At 34.6% G+C, this 27,066-nt stretch overlaps 2 protein-coding genes across 3 annotated transcripts in view; one reads left to right on the top strand and one right to left on the bottom strand.

Moving 5' to 3' along the window:
- LOC113505283 (probable beta-hexosaminidase fdl) overlaps window positions 1-27,066 on the top strand; it is a 68,533-nt gene that overhangs the window by 10,266 nt on the left and 31,201 nt on the right. The window contains exons 2-3 of the mRNA XM_026887905.1: window positions 6,441-6,489; window positions 23,167-23,224. The gene's annotated coding sequence lies outside the window, so the exon portion shown is untranslated. The remainder of the gene's footprint in view (window positions 1-6,440; window positions 6,490-23,166; window positions 23,225-27,066) is intronic.
- Window positions 18,486-27,066, bottom strand: part of LOC113505293 — a 29,048-nt gene continuing 20,467 nt past the window's right edge. The window contains exons 4-5 of one of the 2 annotated variants that reach the window (XM_026887925.1): window positions 20,540-20,623; window positions 18,486-18,649 (exon numbers count right to left, since the gene is read on the bottom strand). In XM_026887925.1, the coding sequence (XP_026743726.1) occupies window positions 18,551-18,649; window positions 20,540-20,623 (183 nt within the window). In that variant the 3' untranslated portion in view covers window positions 18,486-18,550. Of the gene's footprint in view, window positions 20,624-27,066 lie in introns of both variants that reach the window. The other variant, XM_026887917.1, reaches the window with a different exon arrangement.

The raw sequence follows: 27,066 nt of genomic DNA, 5'->3' as shown, positions 1-27,066 counted from the left end.
CTTAAATCATGTTAATTCAAGCTCCCAGTAAATCATACCTAATGAGCATAATAAACAAGTAAAGAGCACACAAATGCCAAAAATTATCTGAGCAAGAACCTCATGAGGTCAAACGGCGAGAATATTTGCTTAATTTACAATTTACCGCGGTTTCTCTCGTCGACAAGCACCACTCTAGAATTGAATATATTTTCTTTTTTCCGAACTCATGGCAATGGTCCTTCACCGTTCTGCCGCTTGATTTGCGAATGGGCTGTGAGTGAAGAGTCCACGGTCGGATGCCCCGTGCTATTCTAAAGCCATTTATGTATTTACTTATTCATTTCCTATATTTATTTGTGGTCGCCATTCATAAACCGTGTTGGTGTACCGCATTTGAATAACCTATGTACCACTATTAATGTTCGTCATTGAATTCTCGTAATCGCACTGTATTTACTAATAGCGATGATGAAAATGTTAGCGTAGTGATAAACATATAGACGGCATTATTTATCTAGAAATTTGCGAGACTTAACCTGTAACAAGTATAATGTTATTCCATGTTTATATCCAGTCATTGTTTGATTTAGACAATTGTCAATGGCTGTTTTTCAAGGTTGTTGTGACGCTATTCAATTTCAGTATCTAAAGGTTTTAATAAAATAATCATAGTTGTAACATATTTTTTTTGATAAATATGCCTAAAACACTAAAATCAAACTTTATAAATCACTGGAATCGACAAAAGACTTCTACAAATAAGTTATGTTGGATATCTTCATGAATTTTGTAGCCCTGTATACCTAACATAAGATCTATAATATACATGTCAAAGACGTGCAGAGTCAGATCAAAGGCAAAGCATGCACAAGAAACTCAGTCCCGCGCCAGTACCTATCCACATTTGTGCTCATGCGATACAAACAAATGCTTTAAACTGTTAAACATTAAAGTGTTCCCAGAATTGTTGTTATTGTTCAAAGTGCATGGTAATTAAGTGCTAGCGGCAATTTACTGCTCCGTGGGCTAATTACTGCTAAAAATGAAAAATATGACATACTCTTGCCTGCTTGTGCTTGATTTTATCGATGCAAGGCTATTAAAATGCACTTAGATGGCTACTGGGGAGTTTCTAAGTTATCTGAAAATAAGGTGTTAGTGGTTTTGTATCTTTTTAAACCACGCACCAAGGCATTTATTCCTTGTGTTGCGAGGGCTTTCACAAAAATTCAAGACTCATGCACAAAGACACGCAGACTTGAAACAAGCATTTATAAATCACAAATTCTTATGGTACGCATAGTTTGAACCAGTGATACGAGCACAGAGGATCTTTCGTGGTGACCTTTACCATTCGGTTATTTGGTAAACAACCTGTAGGCTTCTAATCAGAATCGAGTTCAGTTTCAATCTTATTGACATAAAACGAAATTCGATCGACAGCTAGCGACGTTGTTAATACTCAATTGCCACTCGATTTCGGCTTGTTACTATTTCAGAATCGAAAACCGAATCGACACTAAAATCAGTTGTAAACCAGTTTCGGGAGTAAGCCTGACCTCGAAATAATATTTTTTTACCATTTAAAGTTTCCACTAAACTTTATAGCTGTTTATTTTTTGTTGCCAAAGTAAATACTGAGTACCGGTTGACCCCAGGTATGTTTGATTATGTTCGGTCACAACAGCGCACGCTCACGCCCCTCCAACGAATAACTCTCCCTATATAAGCGATCCTTTTCAAACTTGCGGCCACATTGATAATTCATGTCTTATTTGGATGTAGACTGCTCACACGAACTGCCATTAAAATGCATTCTATATTAATCTATAGGGGCTGCTCTTTGATTGTTAGCTTGGTCAGGGCAGTTTTCGCTTTCAGTCTTTTAATAGACTTCTCTAAAGTATTTTATTTTAAATAAGGTAAAGTACTTCTCAATAGCATTTATATAGAATTTAGGAATATGTTATTTATGATTAGCATCCAAGTAAGTAGTGGAAACTATAAACGGGTCAGGTCGGGTCGGTTAACTAGTAAATAATAAAATACATTTTCGATCTTAACCCGCTTATCAAATTATTTGTATTTACATCTAGACAATCGAAACAACACGATCTTTTCAACAAAAATTGATCAATGAAGAATACTACCATACATATCGCAGATGTGTTTATGCTTTACCCGTCTACCTGTAAACAAGGCTTTGAAAACACAATGCCGGGCCGAGCCTGCCCGCGGGCCAGCTAGCAAACAGATATAACCTATCGCAAACCTTTTACGAACTATCAGGAAGTATATTTGATAAAAGCGACGAAGATTTACCAAGGTTCATTGACTTCGAACATGTCAGTTGCAAAGGCAACGCCTGCAGACTAACTTCTCTGTAATTAAGATTTTTGTAGTCGAACCAAGGTAGTGCTCTACACCAAGGAGCGATGTCTCTTTTCCTCAATAACAAGTTACAATCCATCTGAAAGAAAAGGCATGAATAATAATGCGTGTTTAATGCTTGATCCCGTTTTCACGCTTTTTTTTTCTTTTCTATAAATAAAATAGGCCTCAATCTGTCACGAACCTTTCCGCTCCAGTGCCTACCGTATAACGGAATAAGTTAATTTGTATAATGAACAATGAACTAACAGTCTCCATTGTATGTTTGTTTTGATAAGCAAAATTTAATAGGTTGTAAAAACTGTACAATTTTATCAATTGTTTTTAACGGTATCGTCAAAACCACAGCATATTTAACTGCATACAAACCCGCATACGTAGGTTGTTTAGTACTTTATAGTGTTTTGCCAATAAAATTAAGAATGTAGGAACAGTAAAAACTGGTCAAGTGCGAGTCATAATCGTGATACTGAAAGCTTCGTACAAATAAGGTAAAGAAGAACAAATTTACATTAAAACGTTCCAAATATTGCTTAATATATTTTGACTATTTTAATCTTTAATTAATATTTTCTGTTTTCGTAGGCCAAAAAAATATTCTATCACGAAATTTTGAGTGGTCTCTCCGATACAAAATTTCAATACTAAAACCAGCAAAACCCAATACGTAAAACAAACACGAAAAAATATGCAGCAAAATAAAAAAAGATTCCTAAAAAATATCTGTCTGAGATTTTTGTTTGCACATCATCTGTGCGAATGCCTGCCTACCTCAGTTCACCGGTCTTAATATTTCATACTTCGCGATAGTACTCGACGTCGCGCGTGAGTATATTCTGCAGTATCTAACTTGCAAACACTATAATCTGTGCATAATGTGAAATACACTTGTTTCTATAAGTTTCTAGCATCAAAACGTGTTTGTACACCGGCAAAATCAATTTTATTTTTGCCGTTATCTTAATATGTGTGACTTGATGGGTGCATTTCTAGTATTATAATATAGTAAATAATAATATGATTGTTTAGTATGTGATATGATGAAAGTATGAAGCGAATTTCAAGTTGCGTAAGAGGATTTATGCATGGTAGTCTTCATGATCGGTTTTTAGTCTTAGAAATATCCCCTCCTCAATCATCCGAAACGAAAACCGTTGAACTTGTACCGCAACACATCCCATTCGAAACCCGCCCGTTATTCTCTTTTTATTATCTACCGTATTTTGAAAATCGTTTTATTTATGTTCCATTAATGTTGTTGCCGTACGTTTTTTGTTTATTTCGGTATTCGGAACGTCCAGTTTTGTATGCACCAGTCTCGGTTCAGACGCTTATTGCCAATTTTCTATACCGGTGCACCGGAGATACTGGACAACGGACAGCGGATCGAAAATTGAGAACAGCTTTTATATTGTGTAAACAAAAGCTTTGTTACGCTGTTTTGGGAATGATGAAGTCTGATGGGTTATTACGCTAAAGTTACTCATGCGATTGCGATGGTTTTTATTGCCAGTGATTAAAGATATAGGAAAGAAAAGAGGAATACTGAAGCTCAACTGTTTTTTTTAATATAAAAACAGTGTGGATTCTACTAACAACTAACTTAAAATTGCCAATATCATCTGCTTTCACCAAATACAGCTATAAAAATTAATAACCCTCCAATAACGTGCACAGTTGTGTATCTATTTATTCATTCTCTGTACGAATCGTGATTACATTTCAGATTTTATGTTTATTCGAGATACTTGCAAATTGCTTATATCCTGCGCAGTTTCCGGACTACGGAATCACTTCCAGGGGAGCTAGCGAAATTGAGGAAACCTTACTTATCTATTTATGTTATAACCTAAAATTGTAGGAAGCCCTGGATAATGCGAAAGGAAAGAAATATCCATAGTTGACCATAAGCTTTTAACATTACAGACGATTTTTTTTGACAACGTGAAATAAGTTGGCATATCGCATGCTGTCTGCCACCTGAGAAATAGCTAGTAGTTATTTAGTAACTAATAGTTATTTCCTAAAAGAAAGTGTTATAGTATATGTACCTGCATTATGTATCTGCACAGGGAACATCACAATACTGTAATAAAGTTTTAAATGATGATGACAAGTAGATCGTAAAGCGAATTTCAAATATGTTGTCTGACTCTAATCGACGCTGTGGTTTGTGTGAAATATTGCCCATTGACATTTCTCGCTCTACCCTCTAATGCGCCCTAATTCACCTGATTAGATGCTATTCGAATCTCGTTTGCTTTAACGCTAGACCCTTCAACGACACACAAATACAAATTCATTCGAGAATATAGGTACTTAATTTAGTTAATTGAGCATGACATTCATGTTTTGTTTGCTATTTATAACCTACCAGTATCCTAAATTTTGAACTAAAATGTGTTATTTTAGGCTGACAAAATACCATTCGGGTTTCCTTGTACTTGGATAACCAAGGATTTCCTTGTAGTCGATCCTTGTTTGCCACTCGCCTGTATAAACGTATCTTTACCCTATGAAACTATGAGCCGGTATAGTCTGGTATGAACCGGTTATTTTCCGTAGAGCTGTCGCGCCAAGCGAATTCTTGCAGGAACTTCGCTAAGCTTCCGGGAAGTTATGCTTAAGACGTTGTGTTGAGTAGCGCGCGTCAAGAAAATTTATTTCAAAGTTTTTTTTAAGTCTCCTTCAAGAACTTGCCGTCTGACGTATTTTTTTAACTTTTCCTAATTAAGTATGTTTTTTTTTATTATACTTGAATACTCTGAATTGTCATTCAGGCACAGAAATACTTATTGCAAAAAAGATACGTAATATTACCTTGATTTGCACGTAGTAACATAATCGTAAAGCAGCGATGGGCTCCTGCGACTCGTAAACACGTTTCTAATTTTAATAACAGGAAATCATACCTAACGTAAACTAATATGAATATATCCAAAGGTTGTCTGGAAGATATCGCTTTTAGCGATAAGACCGCCATTGTACCCTAACATTGTATGTATTAAGAATCACTGCTGTAATTCCATGGTGTACAATAAAGAATATTCTAATCTAATCTGGTAATCTAATGGGGATCTACCATATAACTGGGAAAAATATTTAAAAAACATGTTCTAAACGTTAACATATGTTGGGAATTCTTTGTAGTATACCTGTTATACAACAAAGAATTACGGATTTCCGTAACGTATGCGTTATCTCGAGTTGTTTGAACATTCTGAACTGCAATAGTCACCCCACAAATACGATTGTAGTCTACAAAGGCAGAGTAACTAAGAAAAGAGAATTTCTTAAATATAAAACTCATTTGATGAGATGCGATCACTAGTTAATGAGTTCTCTGGTAATGTTGTCACGACCTTTTTATTGAAAAATAGTCCTTAAGTATTCCTTTGTGAACATTGTCAAGAATATAAATTGACTCCATATTTTAGCATAAAACTCCAAGTACAATGCAATAAAGCACACAATAGCACGACCTGAATTATATCTTCGAAACGCGAGACTGTAAAAATATGTTAAGTAACAAATATTCTGTTACGTTTCATGACCATTGACGTTTTTATGCGGATATTTCGCCGGTGCTTTTATAGAAATGTCACAACGTATTACAAAAAGGAAACTTGACGTGTATTCGGAATGTAAACGGTAGATGGCGTTGTTCGGTGCTATAACCTTTTATCTCCACGACAAATATTTAACGGCTTCACAAACTTCTGTATTCGGCTGTAACGGTGTAAATGTATGAATTGAAAGTTGAAGGTTGTTTCGGAAATCAGTTCCATAATAATATTCACGCGGAACAGCTGTCTATACCTTTTCTGTTTGTTTTTTCGCTTGCTATGAATGAAAACAAAATCTGGTTTTCCTTTTTGTAATTTAACTTATCGAATTTCGTTCAGTGGCTCCTTGCCCGTAGGATTTTCATGTTTTACCGATTGTGTCTCCTGAGAATCTTCAAGTATTAAATTATGTTTTTTTAGATATACATTTCGATGTCGATTGAGTATTATGTATCGTATTTATTTCTCTTTTCATCATAGTTGTTTTTGTTTTCATTTCAGGTACTGACATGTACAGCAACAAGCAAATACTGATGATTTTTTTTACATAGTAAGTATTAACAGTTGATTAACCTGAATGATAAGACAAAGGATATTACTTCTATTAAGTACAGTTGGCCAAATTAATTAGTCACATGCTAATAATTACAGATTGTTTAAATGTGGTTGATCATCTTCAGTAAAGATGTTGTTTACGTTAGTTTTTGATACGAATCCAATATTGTTAGATTTTACAAAAGCACTTAACATTAAAAGTTGAAAACGTATTATAATTGTGATTCATGGTGATATGAAATGTGTATAAGATAACTAACAAATTTAATAATTTAAATGGCCTCATGGTTAACCATTATTAAGTTAATGTAAATGAAATCAGAGAAAAATGACGATGATAAATAAAATGCATATATTTATGGTCTAATGGAAAACTTCTTGAAAGCGCCATGTCGAGATGACGTTGACAGTTAAACAAAAAAGAGGCTATAAAATGTCTCAGTAGCCCTTCTTATCTAGATATAAAGAACTATGGTATAATTAAATCTTCTGGAACGTTAATCGTTTTTCAAAAAACCCTTAGAAATTTTAAGGCAAAAATGTCTTGAAAATTGATGACTCTTAAGGAATGAATATTCAGAATAGTCGTTTGGGCCTCATCCTTGACTGTGGCTAATTAAAACGGACAGAAAGTACTCGCCATGCTCAAAATGCAAACTACACTACGGTAGCGGTGCTCAACCTTTTTCTAGGCTCTCAAGGATTGTTATATTTTTAGTTTTTTTTTTCAAGTACCAGACTGCCCAACCTCTGTTAATTAAGCCGACTTATTTGTTATCCTGTTAAATTTATGATGTGTTGTGAAGATAACTTTAAGTGAGCTGAAAATAAATATAGGAAAGGTGACAAGTACCTTAGGTTCTTTACAGCTGTTTAGTGTTGATAATTCGTCTTTGTAAATATGTGAATTAGTCGATCAATCAACTTTTCATTTCATCCTTTTTTTTAAATTAGCGGTGTCATGTTTGTAAGCCACTTAAAATCGTCAATTCGATATTCCACATCCAGAACTGCAGGTAGACCCTTATATTCCGCAAGATTTGGCAATATTGCGCCAAACCGAAGTGGAATGCAGTGTAGGCAAGCAATCGATACTGAGATACCATCGAGAGCCTCTTAAATATGTATCGAGTCAGGTGTTGGCAGTCCTTAGGTGGAAATCTGAATCACTTAAATCAAGAATTAAAGTCACCAAGCATTTCACTCTCCTTTTTATTACAACGTATCTTACTAACATTGGACTTGTTAATGCCATCTGAAATGAGTCTTCCGCCGTCGCCATAACACACATAACCTGAATTATGGGCATCATCCCAATTACCACCCAGATTGACCTGAAATTGTACAGTTAATATTTAAGACTAAATACTGGACTAAGTCTATAATCTTCCTTTATAACAATGAAGGAAGCTAGCCCGTCAAGTAGACTTCTAAAAACTATTGGACCCGTATTTTTTTTTTTAATGCATTTGGATAAACTTATGGAAATAGGGTCTAATTACGTCACTGCTTACAAGTGTCAACCCCCGAGATTTCTTCTTATTAAATATCAAATTTGTTCTATGTTTCCGTAATGAAATAAAAAAATACGTAACCGATACTTTTTGGAAATATAAAATTTTGATTGTTTACCAATCGTTCGTATCCTCGTAAACAATCCTAATCTTGTTTAAATAGTAGTAATTATTTTTTCTTGAATTATATTACTAGTACATGCTATGTATCTGATAAGAATATTGTTTCCTTTAAAACTTTAAACGCAAACGTTCATACTTTTCTGAAAATAATTATATCATTACTAATTACATATAGTAGGAAACATAGTAGCAGTGTTATCTAGACGAGCAGCTACCACAACTCATTAATATTAATATAATTTGTATGAACGTAATCTGACACCACTTAGATGTCATTCGTCCACCACATTGGCAACTGGGCTGATATGGACTTCACCAATAGTTTCACATCAACCAGTGCCTGTATTACAAGGCAATAAGGTCGAATATCGTGCACAGATTTTACTAGTGCGGTAAACCATAATTTTAATGTGGCCGGAACCGGAATATTATATTAATTTAAACTTATTCATATTATTATGATATGGACTGATTATTTGACAATTTGATACTGTTTTGCAATATTCAAACCGTAGCTCATTGACCGCAACGTAAATCGTTACCGGTTATCACTGAAACCCATGTGTTGTGCATATCCGATAACGCCAGTGAATAAACAAACAACGTTGCCATGGAAACGGCGTACTTGTGACTTTTTCTCGATTTGATCACGTTTTGCGTTAAAAAAGCTCCATGTATACGTCACTGTGGACCGCGATCTACGATTAATATTTAAAATCAATCCAGATTGAGGGGGTTGTAGCACAACTACCAGAAAGCTTAGTTCAGCAATGGACTGCGCTAGGCCGAGTTTATTAAATCTAGTTTGAGTGTGCATGAAAGTGATTGACGATCAAGGATCGTGATCGAGATGAATCGCTGTAGATCAGTGATCTCAGTGGATAAGCTTGTGAACTGTACAATCCTAATGGAATGTGTAAATACGTTGTGATGTTTGTGTTATTAGAAAGTATTATTAGCTTCGCCAATAGACTTGTGTTTTGTTTAACACAATTCTTTTTCTCTTTGTTGGCAGACGTCAATTGTAAATAATTTGTTTCCGAGAGCTGCGTTTGGTTTATTGTATCAACATCTATACACGAGAGTACAATTTAGCGTGAGTAATGAACACTAAATAAACAAAAATATGCGAGTCTTTAAAGGCAAACAATGATGACCGATAACCTTATAGATTACGGGTAGAAGACAACTCACGATTGTCCTAATAAAGCCCTGCTAAAGTAATCTTGAACCAACAAAAAAAGCACACAACGCTCTCCGCTCTACTCTTAATTCCTGCAAACAAAGTATTCCACGAGAAACAACTATAATTTTATCAATGGCCAGTAAGTACATATAATACTCTACCAATCGACGTCATGACAACTGAATATCGATAATCAATATCGATGGTATATTGTTTTTACTCTGCCTTGTGACGTCAGCCCTGCAATGTCCTGCATGTCCTGCATTGTCCTGCTCCATGCTACAGTACACAATAGGTACATGCGGGTCAGTTATGTTTGTCTAACAACGTTTCCAACTGCAGTGTGGCTGTGTAGCCTCTTTCCTCATTAGCGTCTATCACCGTCCGTACTGCATAGGTAGGTATCACCAATTAGGAATTAGAATTTCACCCTGATTTGTACTTTGTGTTTCGTGGATTTGTAATGATATCTTCGATCTTGAAGTAATTTTGTTTTTGAAATGATTTTGTAATTACTGTCTAGAGCTTTGGCAGAAGAATAATCATCTCCGTAAATCTTCTTCGTATAATTTTAACCAAAATCATATTTTACATACACATCCTTGTCAAAAATGTCATTCGAAGGTTCTATTTCTAAAATAGTATTCAGTTATACCACTTGAGCTAACTACATCGAATCGGGACAAAGCCAGGTGTAAAATGATTGATAACTTGTCTCGTTACCTGTCAATCAATCGCCTACTAATGGAGGTGCTTAGTTACTCATTCTCGACACACTAATAATGTACAATAATAATACTTACTCAGTTATATTTAAATAAACGTTTGAAACAAAAATGGTCTGTATGGTTGCGTGTTGGATGGAACTCTTCTTAAGATTGGTTTTAGAATCTGAAAACGGCATGTTGAAATCTAATTCCAGATAATTTTATGTATAATCTCCAATCATAAATGTTAATAATTTTCAATGCACAATGTATGACAACTGCCTTATTCCCAGATGTAGTAAGCCAGCTGCACCCATGCATTGTTAACGGTACAGTATAAAACACATTAGGTGATCAACATTTTTTCCTTTCCCCATGCTGAATAATTACAGCGCACTTAAAGTTCCAGAGAACGGTAACCATACTTAATTACACCGTGATTGCTCTGAACTAAATGATAGCTGACAACAGAGAATTAATCTCGGTTTCTACAAACTTTTATGAAAACTTACAGAACAGTTACCACGAACCGAAACTATCACTTGTTGAAGGTAGGTATTTGTATTTAATCCGGTTCAAAAAAATGTTTGTTAAAGGTGCAACATTTTGTAGTTTGTTGACAAAAAAAAAACAATAAGTTAAGTGATAAAGCGAAAGTAACTAAGAACTATTGAAATGTTTGATGTTTCATTTGTGATCAAAAACAGAACTCTCTCAGAACTTTCTCAGAACCTAACCACAAATTAAAGTATTTCTAACAATCTTCGAAGCAAACATTTTAGGTAGATATTTTCGTACACCTACTTGACAGCTTCCTATGTTCTCTAGACATTGTCTTATTCATACCCGAAGAGGGATGCTCCACATTGTGATGCTGGAGTGGTTCGAGAGGGATCGCGGCCCGCCACTCACCCCCGCCGACGTTTGTTCCTCACAAACCTATATTTTACAACATAGTCTGTTGCTCTGGAGAATTCAACCCGTTGAGCACTCGTGTAAGCCTAACATTCTTTACTTAGATTCTGGAAATTCATGGACATTCATCTATATACTTGTAACCTTATTATTTTTTGCCGAAACCTCATAGTTTGTATGCAGAATGTTAATGTGTATGTGTTCTCACAACATTTAATTGGTCACTAAGTATTATCTAAAAGATATCGGATAAATCTGACCTACACCTAGGTTTTAATTAATTGTCTGTTTTACTATAATGAATCGCCCATCAAGTCTTAATAGGTAAAGACTTAATTCATCGTGATAAAAATCAGCTAGTCCTTGAGATCCGATAAGTGATTATAATTATCTGCACGCAGTTGTCTTGTCTTGTCTCCTCAATTAAAGTCACATGATGAAGAATATTGTTTCGTAAATTACGTACAAAATTTTACGGCAAAAGTATCCTACTTCCAAGTGCTACAAGTGGCAACCAGTTCCGCCAGGTACGGCTCACGATGGACTTAGCGACTGGATGAAGCTCTAATATGTCTCCTTAAATTTTTACCCAAAAAAAGAAATTCTTACCGTATCATCCCATCCTATAAACAAGTTCACGAAATAATTCTCCAAATTAATGTAAACTGTAAGATACTCAAACAATTTGCGAGCGAAGTTTCGCGTTAGTAGTACAGCCAACCGACAACAGCTGATTTGTATTCATGGACTATAGTGGAAGTGGTCCATTACTCGAGACCGCGACGTGAACACTTTCTTTTTATTTCTAGACCTTAATATTGCTTTAACTATGCCCCCCCTTCGAAATGTTACTTAGACATTTCTACAATTGTTGTCAGTAGAAAAGGCTGAAATGTATAGAAATGACATTTGAGTTCGATAAATCACGTGATTTTGACTTGATATCTCCATGCATTCGAGCGTTTTCTACCAACGCTAGAAAGCCTGATGCTTGCCCATAATTGTCACTTTAAACTGCCGATGTAATAAGTGTTGGTTGCTAAATAAACGTCGAACACAAGCAAGTAAAAATGTAAAAACCCTTCGCAGAAGCCATTTTTCAATTAACTTTACCTTCCAAATATTTCTGAAATAAAATATTTTGAATAAAAAATTAAACAGTTTATTTGAAGGATGTAGCCGGAAACACACGCAATATTGATAATCCATCATCCTTTGAACCATTCTATTAATATAAAAGCCGAATCCAAATATCAGCTTTAAAATATTCAATTCATTTCGGTAAACGTTTTTAATAAAAACATTTTCAAAAGTTGCTTTTACGTGAGTGTGTACGAAAGTTACAACATGTGTGCCAATTAAAATTTGTTATCGGCTATCGTTGGTTATGGTTTAAGGTAAGTTTCGATTGGAGGCATCGAACGACATCAAAATAATTACAGAAATTTCAGATAAAGCAAAAATTAAGGCTAATGCACATCTGTTTACTAAATTCCTAGAGAGCGGCAAATCCACCAGGATATTGAGGTTGGAGAACAGAATTACATTGAAAGTACTTTTTCAATTACTTCAAAGGTCATCATGACACCAGAATAACCCCTCCAAAATATAGAAAATTAAAAAGCCTCGACACTCTTGAATTGTCGTAGTATTTTCCACTAGTCAAGCCCTTGATCAGATATCCATATTTAGGGAGTTCTGAATAAATATTGGCTTCACAGCTATTTCTTGGAATTCAGCTTCCGACTTATAATATACTTCTCGGAAAAAAAATAACACGGATTTCCGTAAAATTTGCAACTCCCTGTTTTTGCGTAAATATTTCAATTTTGAATAGCTCTCCATACAAATTGGGATGTTTCGATCCGAATACTTTTTCGATAGCGTGCATAACGGTCTCTCTATGTTCTATTATTTTTTTAAGGCTAATATGTTTACCACAGCGCTATTTGTATACAGCGATAGGATATCTGCAGGTCATAAACACAGTATTTTATGTGTATGATAAAGTCGAATCGTTAAAACCACACTTGTAGGTAGGTATAACTAGAAATTGCAGTTTCCCACTCGCTAACTCGCCTTACTACTTTAGTCTAACTTTCATCGTTTTTATTTTATTTCTTTCCTTTTTAGTTTCATTCTTGCCTTTAAAGTGTACCTTTTCATATATGTTTTTCTTTATGTCAATTACTAACCATAAATGTCTTTTACATAATGATTTAATTCGTTTCTCAATAAACTTCTTAGCATCGTAGCAAATACTCATTACTTGCATGCGTATCAACCCTTTCATATTTCATTAATTTAAAATAACAAAAAAAAACAACAACACATCAATATGAATAGAAATGAATAGGCCCGTGTAAACAGGTGTTATACTTACATGATTAAAAAAACTCGGTTCGTGGAGCGGTGAACAAACGCCAACCACAGCCGATGCTAAAGATGGGCATTAGTAAATTAAACGGTGCTCTATCGATATTTCGTTACATGTGTTAAACATACATTTACCTAGACATTTTCGCACATTTTTAAATGTAACGTCATGTTTTACAACTAATTTCGTACTGCGCCCTTAGGAGCTATCTTAAAAGCATTTGTGTATTTTTCTAGCTGGTCGCTCGCGAAATCTCGCCATTAATCCCGTGAAGTAGTCATGGCCAAAACTCAGGCTAACTGCACAGATCACTTAAAGAAGAACTGTAGCTCTAATCAAATCGCGGCTATCGCATTGCCCGACTAGTTTTACATTCAATTAGACTTAAATCATAAACTATCGGAGATATTGCCGGTCAATAATTATGAGTGTTGCTCAAGAAAGATATACAAATATCCACACCAACCGAGTCAACCGACCAATTTATGGGTTCTTTTTTAAATGCTAGTTGGCAAGACATAGGAAACTTGTGACATGATAGTCAGAATGAGATCAAAATACAGCTTTGTATTGAGTTAATTGACCATTTGAAATGATATTTTAATAGAAAGAAAAGTGTACAATGTAAAGTATAATCATAGTACCAACATAGAGCGGGAAATGACTATACTTTGTGATATAAATTGCGCGCTACAGGATTGCCTATCTCAGAGAGCATCCGTTTATAATAACATACTTTAATGTAGTGACGGTCTAGGGTAACCATACCTTCAAAACAAGTAGACCGATTTCGTTGCGATTTTCCTGATTTAATAGTAATTTGCTCCAGGACGTTTATAATTTGATCTGTGACAATATCTATAGCGTTCCCGCGAATAGGTGATCAGTTAAATATTTTCTGTTTTCTTAATATCCTTTGTGTTTCTAAATAAATAATTGCATGGAATGATATTGAAAAAAAAACGAAAACGTTTAAAAAATAATGTTGTCAATATCAGCCGCGAATTATTCAGTCTCTTGTAAAATTAAGGAAACATGTCGCTTTTTCCTTATTTTTTGTAATCATTTACAATTTGAGATCTTCTAAATCTGATCAGATTGTAGAAATGACATAGGTCTCGATATCTTCATAGATGCTCATAAATGATTGCTATTTTTTTTCGTAGCATGATATAATAGGTATTATTGTACAAAAACCCACACCAGTTTTTTTTTCGTGGCAATGATGAAAATAATATCTATTAAGTTAGTAATATATTTACAAATTATGCATACATTATAAAAATAAGTAAAAACCCACAAAAAAATCGTCCGAATCATTATCGATTTCTCCCCAAAAGATTGGCGGCATTCCCACGTTGGGTGGCAATACTTATCCCCTTTGTAAGGTAAAAGACAGCATTTACCTTACTAAATTTTGTTCAAAGGAAATCTTATAGACTTACTATGATATTCTAAGTCTAATACCAGAATCAGCTAATCCACAACAATAGGTAAATCAGCTTACACATAATTATATTTAACGTGTTAAAGTGTGTAACATAATCAGCTTAATTGCTAAACCATGCGAGAGAGAGAATGCTCAATGCTATGCTATAATGCACGCACTGAATGTCATGTGTAATTAATTAGGTGCCCTTAATCGCTGATAATTACATATTAGTCACGGTAAGAATTTTGCTTAAGGTTTAAGTTTATAATTATCGTTACGGTAGCTATAGGGTTTCATTCCCAAAATGTTAAACCGAAAAGCTAAAGAAAAATAAGGTACTGAGGCAACTTTGTCTGACTGTCAACAGTCTATATCTCATGAACTGCTTCAGAAAACTTTTTAAGAATTAAAACTTATGGCATTTGTTGTAAAATAGTTTTCGTTTCCGCTCTTTCGTGTTTAGTAATTCGATTATAAATAGCAAGTAACAAAAATAGTTACCTATCGTCGAAAAAAAACTTGTATTTTCCTTAAAAACTCCATTATGAACACGATATGGTAATTTATTCGTAAAATTTTGACGAATAATACAAATTACGTATTTAATTACATAAGTACAAGTCTAAGAAAATGTTGGATCATTTCTAATGATATGACGTTCATTCATGACCTTGGAATATATTGAAATAGATGTATGGAAGGACAAGGCGGTCGGTCCCTGCATGGGTGACCATCTATGTCATAACGAGTACATCAGTGTTTCGGAAGGCACGTTATATTGTAGGTCCCGGCTGTTAGTTCTACATCTTTGGTAGTGGGAGCTAGTAGTCAGAAGCTAAAAAAAATGACAACCGGGGTATAGTTTTGCTCCTGTAACTGGGTTGAGGAGGTCTGGTAAGAGTAGAAGAGATGAGAGGCTGATGACATGGAAGGACCAAACCAAAAAAAAAATGTTTTAATACTTTATCATTTATTGTGTATAATCAAAAACATATCACAATTAATTTCATTGAAATAAATTAATATTAGGCAAGGAATAAGTTTAAAATAGTGCGTGATTAAAATAAAATATATTACAAGCATTATTTCTATCCAACTTAGAACGCGTATGTACCATATTATTATCTGTTACTATTTATTTATATAAATAGTTAATATATACATTTCTTATCCTATCACAGCATTGTTACTACCACATTTGTATTACAAAACCTTTAAAGTAAATTATAACATATATTTTTTTACAAACATTCCAATGAAATTGCATTACTTATATGTAGCAACCTGTTCATACACGGTTCGTTTAATGGGAATAAGTTTTACCATAGCCGAGGTTGACGTCACCACATCAAACCCACTGCGAGCGCCACTCGTCGAAGGTTTGATCCCCACGTTGGACAAGTATTTGTGCGATGAGAGTCTGGGTGTCTGTGTGCTTGTGACATGAATGTTTGTGAAACCCTTCGTGACACAAGGATCAAATCCCTTACCCCTTACCCCTGTCCCAATCACGATAATTTCGTTATTAAAAAAAAACGATCACCACATTTTTGAAAAAAAAAACTGTTATAAAACGGGAACCATGTATAAACCAGCTATTATATACATAGAAACAAAACCTGAAAATATTATAGATATTAATGTTGTACGGAATTAAATTATTTAAATGCCTTACTTGGCTAATTAGTCTAGTTAATAACTACATAATATTTGGTTGCATTGCACTACAAAATTCGTGGTCTATTTATTGTACGTTACAGTGCCGCTTACTTATTTATTATATTCTATTAAAAACTAGTTTAACATATATTCTTATCAGTAAACGTGAAAAGCAGGTTATGTGAATCCAATTAGGAACAAAACAATCTAGAATATGCCTTGAATACGTAAGAAAAAGAACTAATATTACATATAATTTCACTCTGTCTTAAAAATCGCAAAGACCCTCAAGATGATACAACTGTCTGTCTCTAACAAATATATGCATGAAAAAAACAAAACGTACGAGAATTTAATTTATACTTTTTTTGTTCAAATGGTTTGATTATCTCGTAGCAGTTTTTCCGTTGTGGACTTTCATCAGACACCGATAATCTTCTCTTTATAAAAGTCTATAATTTATTTGTGTTTAATAACGAATCCTGAGCCATTAGAACACACGTATTCATATACGTATCAAAACGCATGATTTTTTTATAGAATCTCAATTTATTATAAACCTTTTTACTAGTGTCCGTGCTAAAGACTCTCATTTATTTAACTCGATAAAGTATTTATGTATTCTCTATCCCTATAACTTATGCTTATCCTACTCATAAGATTTCATGTGAACATGTAGCACAATTGGTATATTAAGGCTGTATTTTAGACCTTATGTACTGTGGCCTTCTCAATAGTAAAATCTATGTACCTACTAAATAAAGCAATAAAATAACATCACAATTATAATCTCTCTTTTAATCCAAACGCCGCCAGTATCACGGAAAAAAATACTAAATCAACATGTACGATATGTCTAAAAGCTACCCCAGCGGTCATAAATAAACTCGTATTATTCGCGTCATTTGTCAAATAAAATAGGATCGTTGACAAGCACGTGTTGTCCCTTGTCCTGGGGGCCTACCACCAGCTCTTGAAATAAAGCAATCGTGGTTGAGGAAGAGAGACACCGGTATACATGTAGAGCTCTGTCTCCTTTCCACATCTGCTAAAGTTCTACTTTAGGGAACGGCGGTAGGTTCTGTGTTCGAAAAGCGAGTCGCAATCCACTGAATAAGCTCTTCTCTTTAAGAATAAGATTTGACGCCTAGTAGCCTCTTTACAACGCAACTGAACTGTAAACGAAGGCTTTGAGTCGAATCTCTTTCATCTCTCTACATTAACTAGCTACAATCACATGCATCGTGATTCAAACTGCAAAGAAAAATTCAATTTCAGATAAGTTTTAATTAATTTTTCGACTAGTGTGTCTAAGATTTGAAAATGAATTGTACGAGAAACTGATTTGTATTCGTTCAACTCTCGTTTTTTAATACAATGTTAGGCCCATCGAAGGCCACATTTCAATTTTCCTTACATTTTTAATTACAACTCCTAATTATTCAATTAACATAAAAATTTATACAATACTAATTTATTTAAAATTAATTAGTTCATTCGTGTTACCGTCTTAGTCAGACAAATTAACATTTCTATTTTCGTTCAGCGATTGTTTTCTACAAAAGCAAAATAAGAACGCCAAACCACGACATTTATGGGTTTTTTTTTTTAAATGGAACTCTAGGCACATACATATTATATTCTGCTCTTGTAGAAATCTTGTGGAAATCTAAAACTTAAAAAATCAGGTTTTTTTAGGTAGCCGCTTTTGTCAAATGTCGCGTAAAAAGTATTTTATCCTGTAAACGCATTATTAATTAAATCACAGGAATAAAAATTAATTATTTCCTTAACCTACAATACACTCGACCGCAGAGCAGTATAAACTCGGTTTTCCTTATTCATTATCCCAAAGTCGAGTATATTTATAGATTAGGTATTTTTCATTAATGTTACGGAACTCATATGAAACCTTTTTGGTGAAGTTTATAATATATTAGCCAAGCACCAAAACGCAAGTCCAATAAAAGGTTTAATTAACATGAATAGACAAAAACGATTATTTTATCAGTGTTTGCGTAGTTACGGCAGCATCTCTTGCCGTCTCTGTCATATTCATGGTGTAAAATAGCGACAGATAGATGTTTGAGAATATATTTGGTAGTTTGCATTTTGGTTAGACTTCTTTAGTTTCCTTTATACATTATAACTTGGTGTCTCGTAGCAACACTGCCGCTTCGTACGACGGTAGTGCAGGATCCGTTCCGGGCTGGCATCTCTCGCAAGGTTCCGTTACCACCTCCTGAAAAGAGCACACCAATTTTGAATATTGTGATAACACAAAAATATGAGCGAATGACCAGTGGGAGCAAGGCTGGTTAGGAAGGTCAGAAAAGACCAGTTTGTTCCTTAGAAAGTCGCAATTGCAAATAAAACAAGTGAAACAACAGAAGCCATTATAGGTGTCATTGTAATGTAATATACAGTATGGATAGATTGTTAGGTACATCACACCTTTTTACATTTCACTAATAGCAGATCTGGTAAAGTGTGACTGTAACAATTACGTAAATCTGTAAGAAGATTTTTTAATTATAGGAAGTTATTAAAAGTACGACCTAATACAGATAGCCGATACGCTGTCTTAAGTCAGACAGACAACTCTGTTCAAAACAGAACTCCGTTACTTGTTTATTTAATGCAAACCCTTTTATCAATACTAAACAAAACTTCAAGCTTCAAAAACATAATGTTCAAGAAATGAGTGAGATCAGAACTAGTCCATATTACATCACAGAAACTTCTACCAGTCCGCTAATATAAACATTTACTTTGACAACTGCATTATCATATGCTTACAAAACTGCCAACATCCATTGTTGTCATATTTATTCATTTGTTTAGTTAACAAAAAGATAAGACTACCGTGCATCTTATTGCTACCTACTTAGTTATGTTTGCCTACGCAGCCTAATCTTGAAAACGGCTCTACAGATTTTGTTTAAACTTTGTGCATTTGTGTATCGCGTTTCCTTGGTCCCTAGTACAAGGGAAGGGTGAAGCACTCCTGTTCTTCTACCCGGTAAGAGGCCATGAGGATTTCCCCGGATAAAAAAGGTGACTTTTGCATTAAAGTTTTGGAATTCTTTAATGCAAACAAATCATAATTTGTAACTTACACTCATAACTACTAGTCAAAGCGCTCATCAGAGTGTTGCAGCATTATGACAATTTACGCTATGGAGTTAAAGTCGTAATTCCTATATCGACTTTTACGTTACCCACTATTAGTCTGCTTCGATTCTACACTATGAATTGATCCTAAGTCACAGTCTAAAACGGGAGCTACAGTTCGTAGTGTAATAAATAGTGCCAAGACATCGACTGAACCCGACCTACTTCATGTAGGTCACTGTAATTCTATCTGCCGTTCTTAAAAGGAACTACCGAAATATACTGAGTGAAAGTAAAAAGTTTGACGAACAAAAAGGAGAAAGTACAAAAAATATATTATAAGCTAGAAGTTAGCCGGGATTTATTTTCAACCAGAGATTCGTATCGAGGTATCTATTTTTTTATGATGATGATGATGAATTGAATCATTTCATTTAATTGGTCTTTCTCTGATTGATATATCCTCGAGAGAAGCGAAGATTTTGAACCTTATAAACAAATCTACTAAAAGAAGTCAACGAATTCATTTAACACGCTTAATTAAATGCATTCGTTTCAAAAGTTCATTATTATGATATTAAATACGTAAAAATGTAATCAACTTATAATCTAATGCAAAATAACCGTTACAGAAATATAATGGTTTTAATTACAATGTAAACGAATAACACGCGGCAGCGGTCAGCGATAAACGAATCGAATAGTAAATTTTCACGTGACTTCGGTATGAACATAATTTAGGTATAGGAAATTTTAAAAATACATTATATACAAGTCAGGTTATTGAGCAACATCGTGGAACTCATTAGGGCTGACGCTTGCCGGTACAGCGGGATTGTCCGATTACCGCGACACAACGAACTAAGTTTAAAAATTACAACGGGATTTGTTTGTCTGCGAATGTAACAAATTTCATTTACAATTTATCATTCCTCATAATACGCAATTTATTTAAGCAACTTAATCGTCGTTTTATTACCAAGTTTAGAAAGATAGTTATTAAGTAATTGCCTCTTACCTGTAAGGTATCGTTGTCCTTTGGCGGTGGTCCCTCAACGACTGTTTCGTAGGCCGGCGGAGGTCCGGGGATCTCAACTTGTTCCTAGAACAAAAATAATCATATTGCAATTAATACCGATATTCAGAATGCAAATGTTCGGAGGGAGTATTGAATGATTTTCCTTCCGTAGAGCCTTAACTAGTAGTGTGAAATATAGGAAAGTAAGAATGACTAATACGGTCGTCCGGGAGCAAGACGGGTCGATGACATAGTAAAGGTCTTGGGTCGAGTCTGGATGAGAACAGGACCGTAGAAATTGGCAAAGGCTGTTGATGATGATGATGGTAAAGGATAGTTCAGATTGAGTATAAATCTATTAATGACAATAAAATAATAAAAACCTAGTAACCACCATTTTTATACCTCGAATTGCCTTGAATGTATACTCAAAATGCTATTAATCATAATATATATCATAATAATTATAATTTTTCGTGGATAATTTACGACCGACCTTCACCCCTTTCCCTATAATTCAAAAGTAGATAAAATATAGACATAGAGTAATTTGACCCAGTTTTTAAGGAAATAAACATCAATTCATTGTAGAGGCGAAGACCCATTTATTATCTATAAATAGTGACGAAGGCAATTGAAATTAAAATAGACGGACACTTGACTAATAGAAGTTGTGTTATTTTGGGCTTGTATTGTTAACTAGTATGTGTGAACAAAGCCCCAATTACGCTATTTACAATGGCCTATGAATGAATTGAAATTAGATTAAATGTCACACTATTTTTGTTCCTGTAAAAACAATAATTGGAAATGCATTGTATTGACAGTGAGTGTCCCCGTACTGTATTTAGAATTATTGTGTTGGCTGCAGGTAGCTTAGGTGAATACGAACAGTGTCATTTTAATCCAATTTCCATTATTGCACAATATCCATTGCCGAATGTTATTATTATTAAAATTGTCTCTGTACTTTGGGAGTAGGTAGCTAAATGGAGGCTGGCCCATTGTCTCACAATCATTTCTTGAAGAAACTCTGTCACCATTATGGAAGCGAGAGCCCCTGAACGAGGTGTTATGCTAATACGCTACTCTAACTGCGAGAGTTTTAATAGGAGAAAGAAATGCACTACCTACTGATAACTTCTTATTAACTTTCTTAATTGGGTAGTGCCGCAGTACAGTAATGACTAGGAGCACGTTTCAAAAATGACATTCCTAGGGAGAAGAATCGGCAAGAAACTCCATAATTTACTCTTTTGAAAATATTTTTCACAGCATTGTTTAACTTTTTTGTAGGGTCTGATGCTTAACAAACAAATTAAATGTGCAGTGGAATGCCCAAAGCATCAGGCCAAAGCTAGTAATTATATGTAATTGGAATTTTCAAAAATAATTGTATAAATCATCGGGGTGACATTATTATTTTTGTTTCCTGAATGTGTGAATTAATAACAATAATCAATGAACAAGTTTAATAAATTACAAATTAGCTCAGCTGATAGACGACAATGTTACAAAATTCTGTAAATATGAATTTGTTTATTAATAACAATGGTATTGTTCACGATAACCTACATAAAACGTATTCTTGAACCCTTACAAAGTTCATAAGTTTCTAGAAGGCCGACGTTGAGTGTTTTTAAACAATCACGTCGTTGCTATGGCAACCATTGTTTCGGAGAAAATTGCTTGTAAATTATGTTCTTTGATGGATACCGATTCTGATTACCTACTTTAGGAGTTAACTTCCTATATACGTGTGGAATTCTTAAATTTATTATAAGATATATATAACTACTTAAATTAGAAAATAAATACTTAAGTTTTAAATAAAAAATATTGTATTAAAATACAGCCAAGAATATAATTACATATGGCCTTCATTCTTCACGCTTCACTTGTGCATCTAAATATATGCCTAAGGCTCTTCTTACACGAGGCAACACATCATACCGATACCTTACGACTGATCCACTGAAGGCGTTTACTTGGAAATAACAATGTTGTAGTATTGAAGATTTAAATTGCGCCGTGTACGAAGGGCCTTAAAATGGTAAGGAACACCGTCTATTGAGCCGTGGCGATTCGCAACATTGGCTAACGACCGGCAATTGTAAAATGTAATGCAATCTGTTGGTTATAGACAGGTAGCAGGAAACAAACATGTCAAAACTATACTTAAGTACATATTTTTGTAATCACTTAAATATTAAGCAGGTTATACGTCTGTTGTAACTATGGTGTATAAAGTTTTGACAAAAAAAAAAAATATTTTTAGTAATAACGCGTTACCATCCTCTTTGGGCTTGTTTGATTTGTTATAATCTACTATCTATCAACCGTCACGTTTTAAAGTTATATTGGTAATAGATAGAGAGATAGGTACCGATCTAAGCCGTGTATAGCGCTGTCACTTTCTTTAAGAGATGATGAGACCCTTAGTACAGTGAAACTTCGTTGTTAAAAGTATTATTATCAATAATACCTCTCAGGTCGTGAGACCTTAACAATAAGAAAAACATACACACTTCATAAAACGTTTACATGTTTTTACAAAAACTTTCGCAATACAACAATAATGAGAATACACGTAGACATGAGTAACAAGTGTTATTGTTTCTTTTCAGATGCGCGCGCGCACATGAAGGCCATTGGACGCCGTTGACGTATGATATAAATGTAATGGTGAGTTTATTTTAATGAATAAAAGAATTTTAATATCTTCATACTCTTATTTCTGTACAGTTTCTTCTATAGGAGAGAAGTGTGCATGACATTTTGACTTAATAATGTCTTTGTTCGTTTATGCGCCATCAGCGCAAGTGCCATAATCAGAAAAACTAACATGGCTGCTGTTTCAATCATCTGTCATAGATGTTAGAGGCCACTGATGATGATGATGACGTTGACTTAATTAGGTTTGAGAAAAGTGTGATGTTAGTTGAATGATGAAGACTTTGTAAGATTGGTTTCTGAGCTGCAGAAATTAGTTATCTGCGATAAGCGGTGAAATGTCACAAAATAATTGGAGTTTCGAACTTTTGAAGTTAGTCAGTTCAATGGATTGAATAATATTTTTTTTCCTTTTAGTATCGTAAAGGTCGCTTAACACGCTGTCGATTAAATTAATCCCGATGTCATACAATATAATTGTCATTAATCTTGTAATTGATATCACACAATCTATTGAAAACTTATATATTGTTCTGAGTACGCTGGTTTGTTTCGTATTTCGTATTCAAAAATCTACTTTTTACTGCATTATCCAAAAACGTTACTATCGAGCATGTATCGACAGGTAACTAGGGAAAACTATGTTATAAAATATAAAATTTAGTTATACTATCGACTTGCCTGTTGGGCAATGGTGGGTGCAATTCCCACCCAGGACAAACGTTTATGTGATCAGTACGAGGATATTAAAATTATATTTTACAATTGTATTACAAATATATGGCTCTATATTAGTTTGGTGTTCCTATCGTATGTATTTTGTTCCCTGCATAATAACGTTCGTGATCGCAGAGTCATATCAACAGCCAGACAGCCACAGACAATATAGTATATTTTCGTGAACTCTGATCAATTCTCCAGCCATTAGGTAACGAGGTTTTCGTTTCACGTCATTATAGATAGGTGGCGCTGTACGTGGATATCTGACATTTACATCACTCATATAAATGATGCGACATTGTGACCTACTTCACCTGAAGATTATACCGAAATAAAAATACTGAGGTGTTGAATTCATTCTATAAGATTTAAAACATGCATACCTACTAACTAATGTTATAGAGGTGTTTAATAAATGTAAGTCTTTTCTTGCGATTTTCTATTTTACAACCGAACAATTATGATAAACATCAGCATGAAGTTAGCTTATAATTTAAGAAAGGACAGGATCATCTCAATGGCAGTTCAAAATTACTTTTTAGGGCTTCGTACCAAAAGGGTAGAGAGGAAAGACGGTACTCTCTTACTGAGCCTCCGCCGTCTACCCAACTGTCTCTCTATCTGTCCGTCCGTCTGCCACCATTCTGTATTTCAAGAACGACAATCGCGAGTCCGACTCGCACTTTTTATTCAATACAGTTTTATCGACGCCATACTTTCAGATCAGTCTGATATTCATTATTAGTGCTCTAAGTACAGAAAAATAGTGCGCGACTTCAGCCCTTCTTAATTTACTAGTAAGCATTGGTATAATCTCCTATGTGACATGAAAAGCAAGTATTATTACTAAGTTCTGAGTACTAGGAAATATGAACGGTCAACAGTCATCTCATTCACGACGCCGGAGTTTGGACCTGACTTTGCCTTTAGCGTGGTCCATAATACAGTTACTTGAATATTTGCCGATGTGTGCGTGTAGACAATGTTTGGTGTTGTTATAAGGAGTAAAATGTACTAACTTAGAAAATGACCCACAACTCGCCCTTAGTGATAGGCTTAACAAAGTTAGCTATTAACCATACATTATATTTATTCGAAAAAACGATTCCCGCATGAAGTAATGTAATATTTCTCGCGTTTCGTGGGTCACAAAAATGCTTGTCCTAGAAGGGGATCGAACCCGCGACATGCTGTGCTTAGTTGGGTTTAGCTTTGTGAGCTCAACCACTCTTGGCAGTTGCTATCCGTGCAGTCAAAATCGATACTAGTAAAGACTATTTGAATAGTCACTAAGAAGTTCTTACATTTATTACTTATTAGATCATAGATAAACAAACATCAATAAAACAATAATATTTACCGGTGAGGCAAAACAATGACGTCACAACAAACCTACACTACATAACATATATTAACCACATAAACAGGGGAACACAAATGGATTCCACCCTGAACCACGTATTCAAAATAAAGGGATGTAAATGATCGACGATGACGCACAATCAATTGAAAATAGCGAAGTTATTTGTGTTGTTATAATATTCAGTGAATCGTGAAATATTCCTAATTTTACAGCTCGGTGTATTCGTGTAATGGAGCACTGTACTGCCCGTGACAGTCATGGATGGTATGATTAATAACGTTAATGTATTTCATGTGTATCGGGGTATAAAAATTTGTTTAAATGTCTATAGGATATTGAATGTTGCGATATAAGTGGCTTCAGCGTTTATTGCAGTCGCATTTCGAGTATACGCCGCAAAACGAATCATATTTGTAATTTGGTTAGTTTAAAAAGCGACTAGGGCCTTCAACTAAGTCGTAAGATCGAGTCCTTTCTGGAGAATTCAGTTTTCATAACCCCGTTTGTGTTTATAGTGCAGTCTCAACGACTATCCAAAAATCAGACGTTCAAAGTATCAAATATTGAAACTAAACACTCAACTCAACCATATTATATTTACTACACTGTTAATCAAACGACAACCAATACAAATTGATCCTTCATATAATTGCCGGTATCGATTTATTCAATCGATATAGCTGACGGGAAACCGAGTCGATTCCTCGCATAACTAACTATTGGTATTTGTACAAACCCTCAAGAGCCAACAGCATGTAAGCTGCAGGTTCTAATTATTCCACGTTAGCCTATCGACTGGAAATTGAGCAGTATTTTGAGCTAATTGAGCTTTTCATCTCCGAAGCCGAATGCTGGCAAACTTGCTCACAAACATACATTCGCAATTAAACTCAGTTTGTCAGATATATTTCAGCTTGCAGTTGAATATTATATCATACGTTTTGTACCTAATCAGGCATTGCTAATTGCTACATACTTGAAAATATAGAAACTATTCAATCAAGTGGCCTGAATTCAAATAGAACAAAAGGTAATTGTTCTAAGTACATTTTAAGTCATCGTTACTATTTCCGTAACTCATAATTTTATTTTTATTATTGGTTACGGCAAATTATCAACATCGATCAACAACCTTCTAAGATATGATGAATAATGATTATAAAACTTCAAAATATTTTCAAAACTATTCTATGACGAGACGATGACTTAATAGTGTAAGAAATGGAGAGATTAACTAGACTCTTGAAGAAATCTTCCATTCATAACAACATTGAATATAGAAAAATCGGTTCCCATCGCTCATTTAGCTAGTGGGGCATGTAAACCGCGTTCAGTCCGGCTCGCTCGCCCGAAACCAATTATCGCAAATGCGATTTTTATTTGCAGCGACTCGTGGAGGAGCATTAAATCCAGTGTGAACGAGGCTCCAGTCCCGTGGGGCTCTCCGGCCTGCTATTGTGATTGGCCCGAGATAAGATACATCGATAAAGCCCTGTTTATTTGATTTATTTTTAAAACGAATTTAGGAATGCCATTAAAGAATTTAATCCTTGCGTCGCGGGGTTTCACAAACAGTCGAGTCGCGTACACAAAGACACCCATGCTCAGTACAAGCATTTCTGTTAACTACGAATATGTCTTAAAGAAAACAATAAGTTCAATTAAAATCGAAATCAAAATAAGACCTATTTCAGTATTTGAAGGATACCTATGTTACTAAGCATAACGACGAATCACATGCAAAAGTAAGTACCATACCGAAATTAGAAAA

This window comes from Trichoplusia ni, chromosome 2, assembly GCF_003590095.1.
Source record: "Trichoplusia ni isolate ovarian cell line Hi5 chromosome 2, tn1, whole genome shotgun sequence".
Classification (NCBI taxonomy): domain Eukaryota; kingdom Metazoa; phylum Arthropoda; class Insecta; order Lepidoptera; family Noctuidae; genus Trichoplusia; species Trichoplusia ni.
Note: the sequence above shows the minus strand (reverse complement) of the source record. Positions and strands in the feature narration are given on the sequence as shown.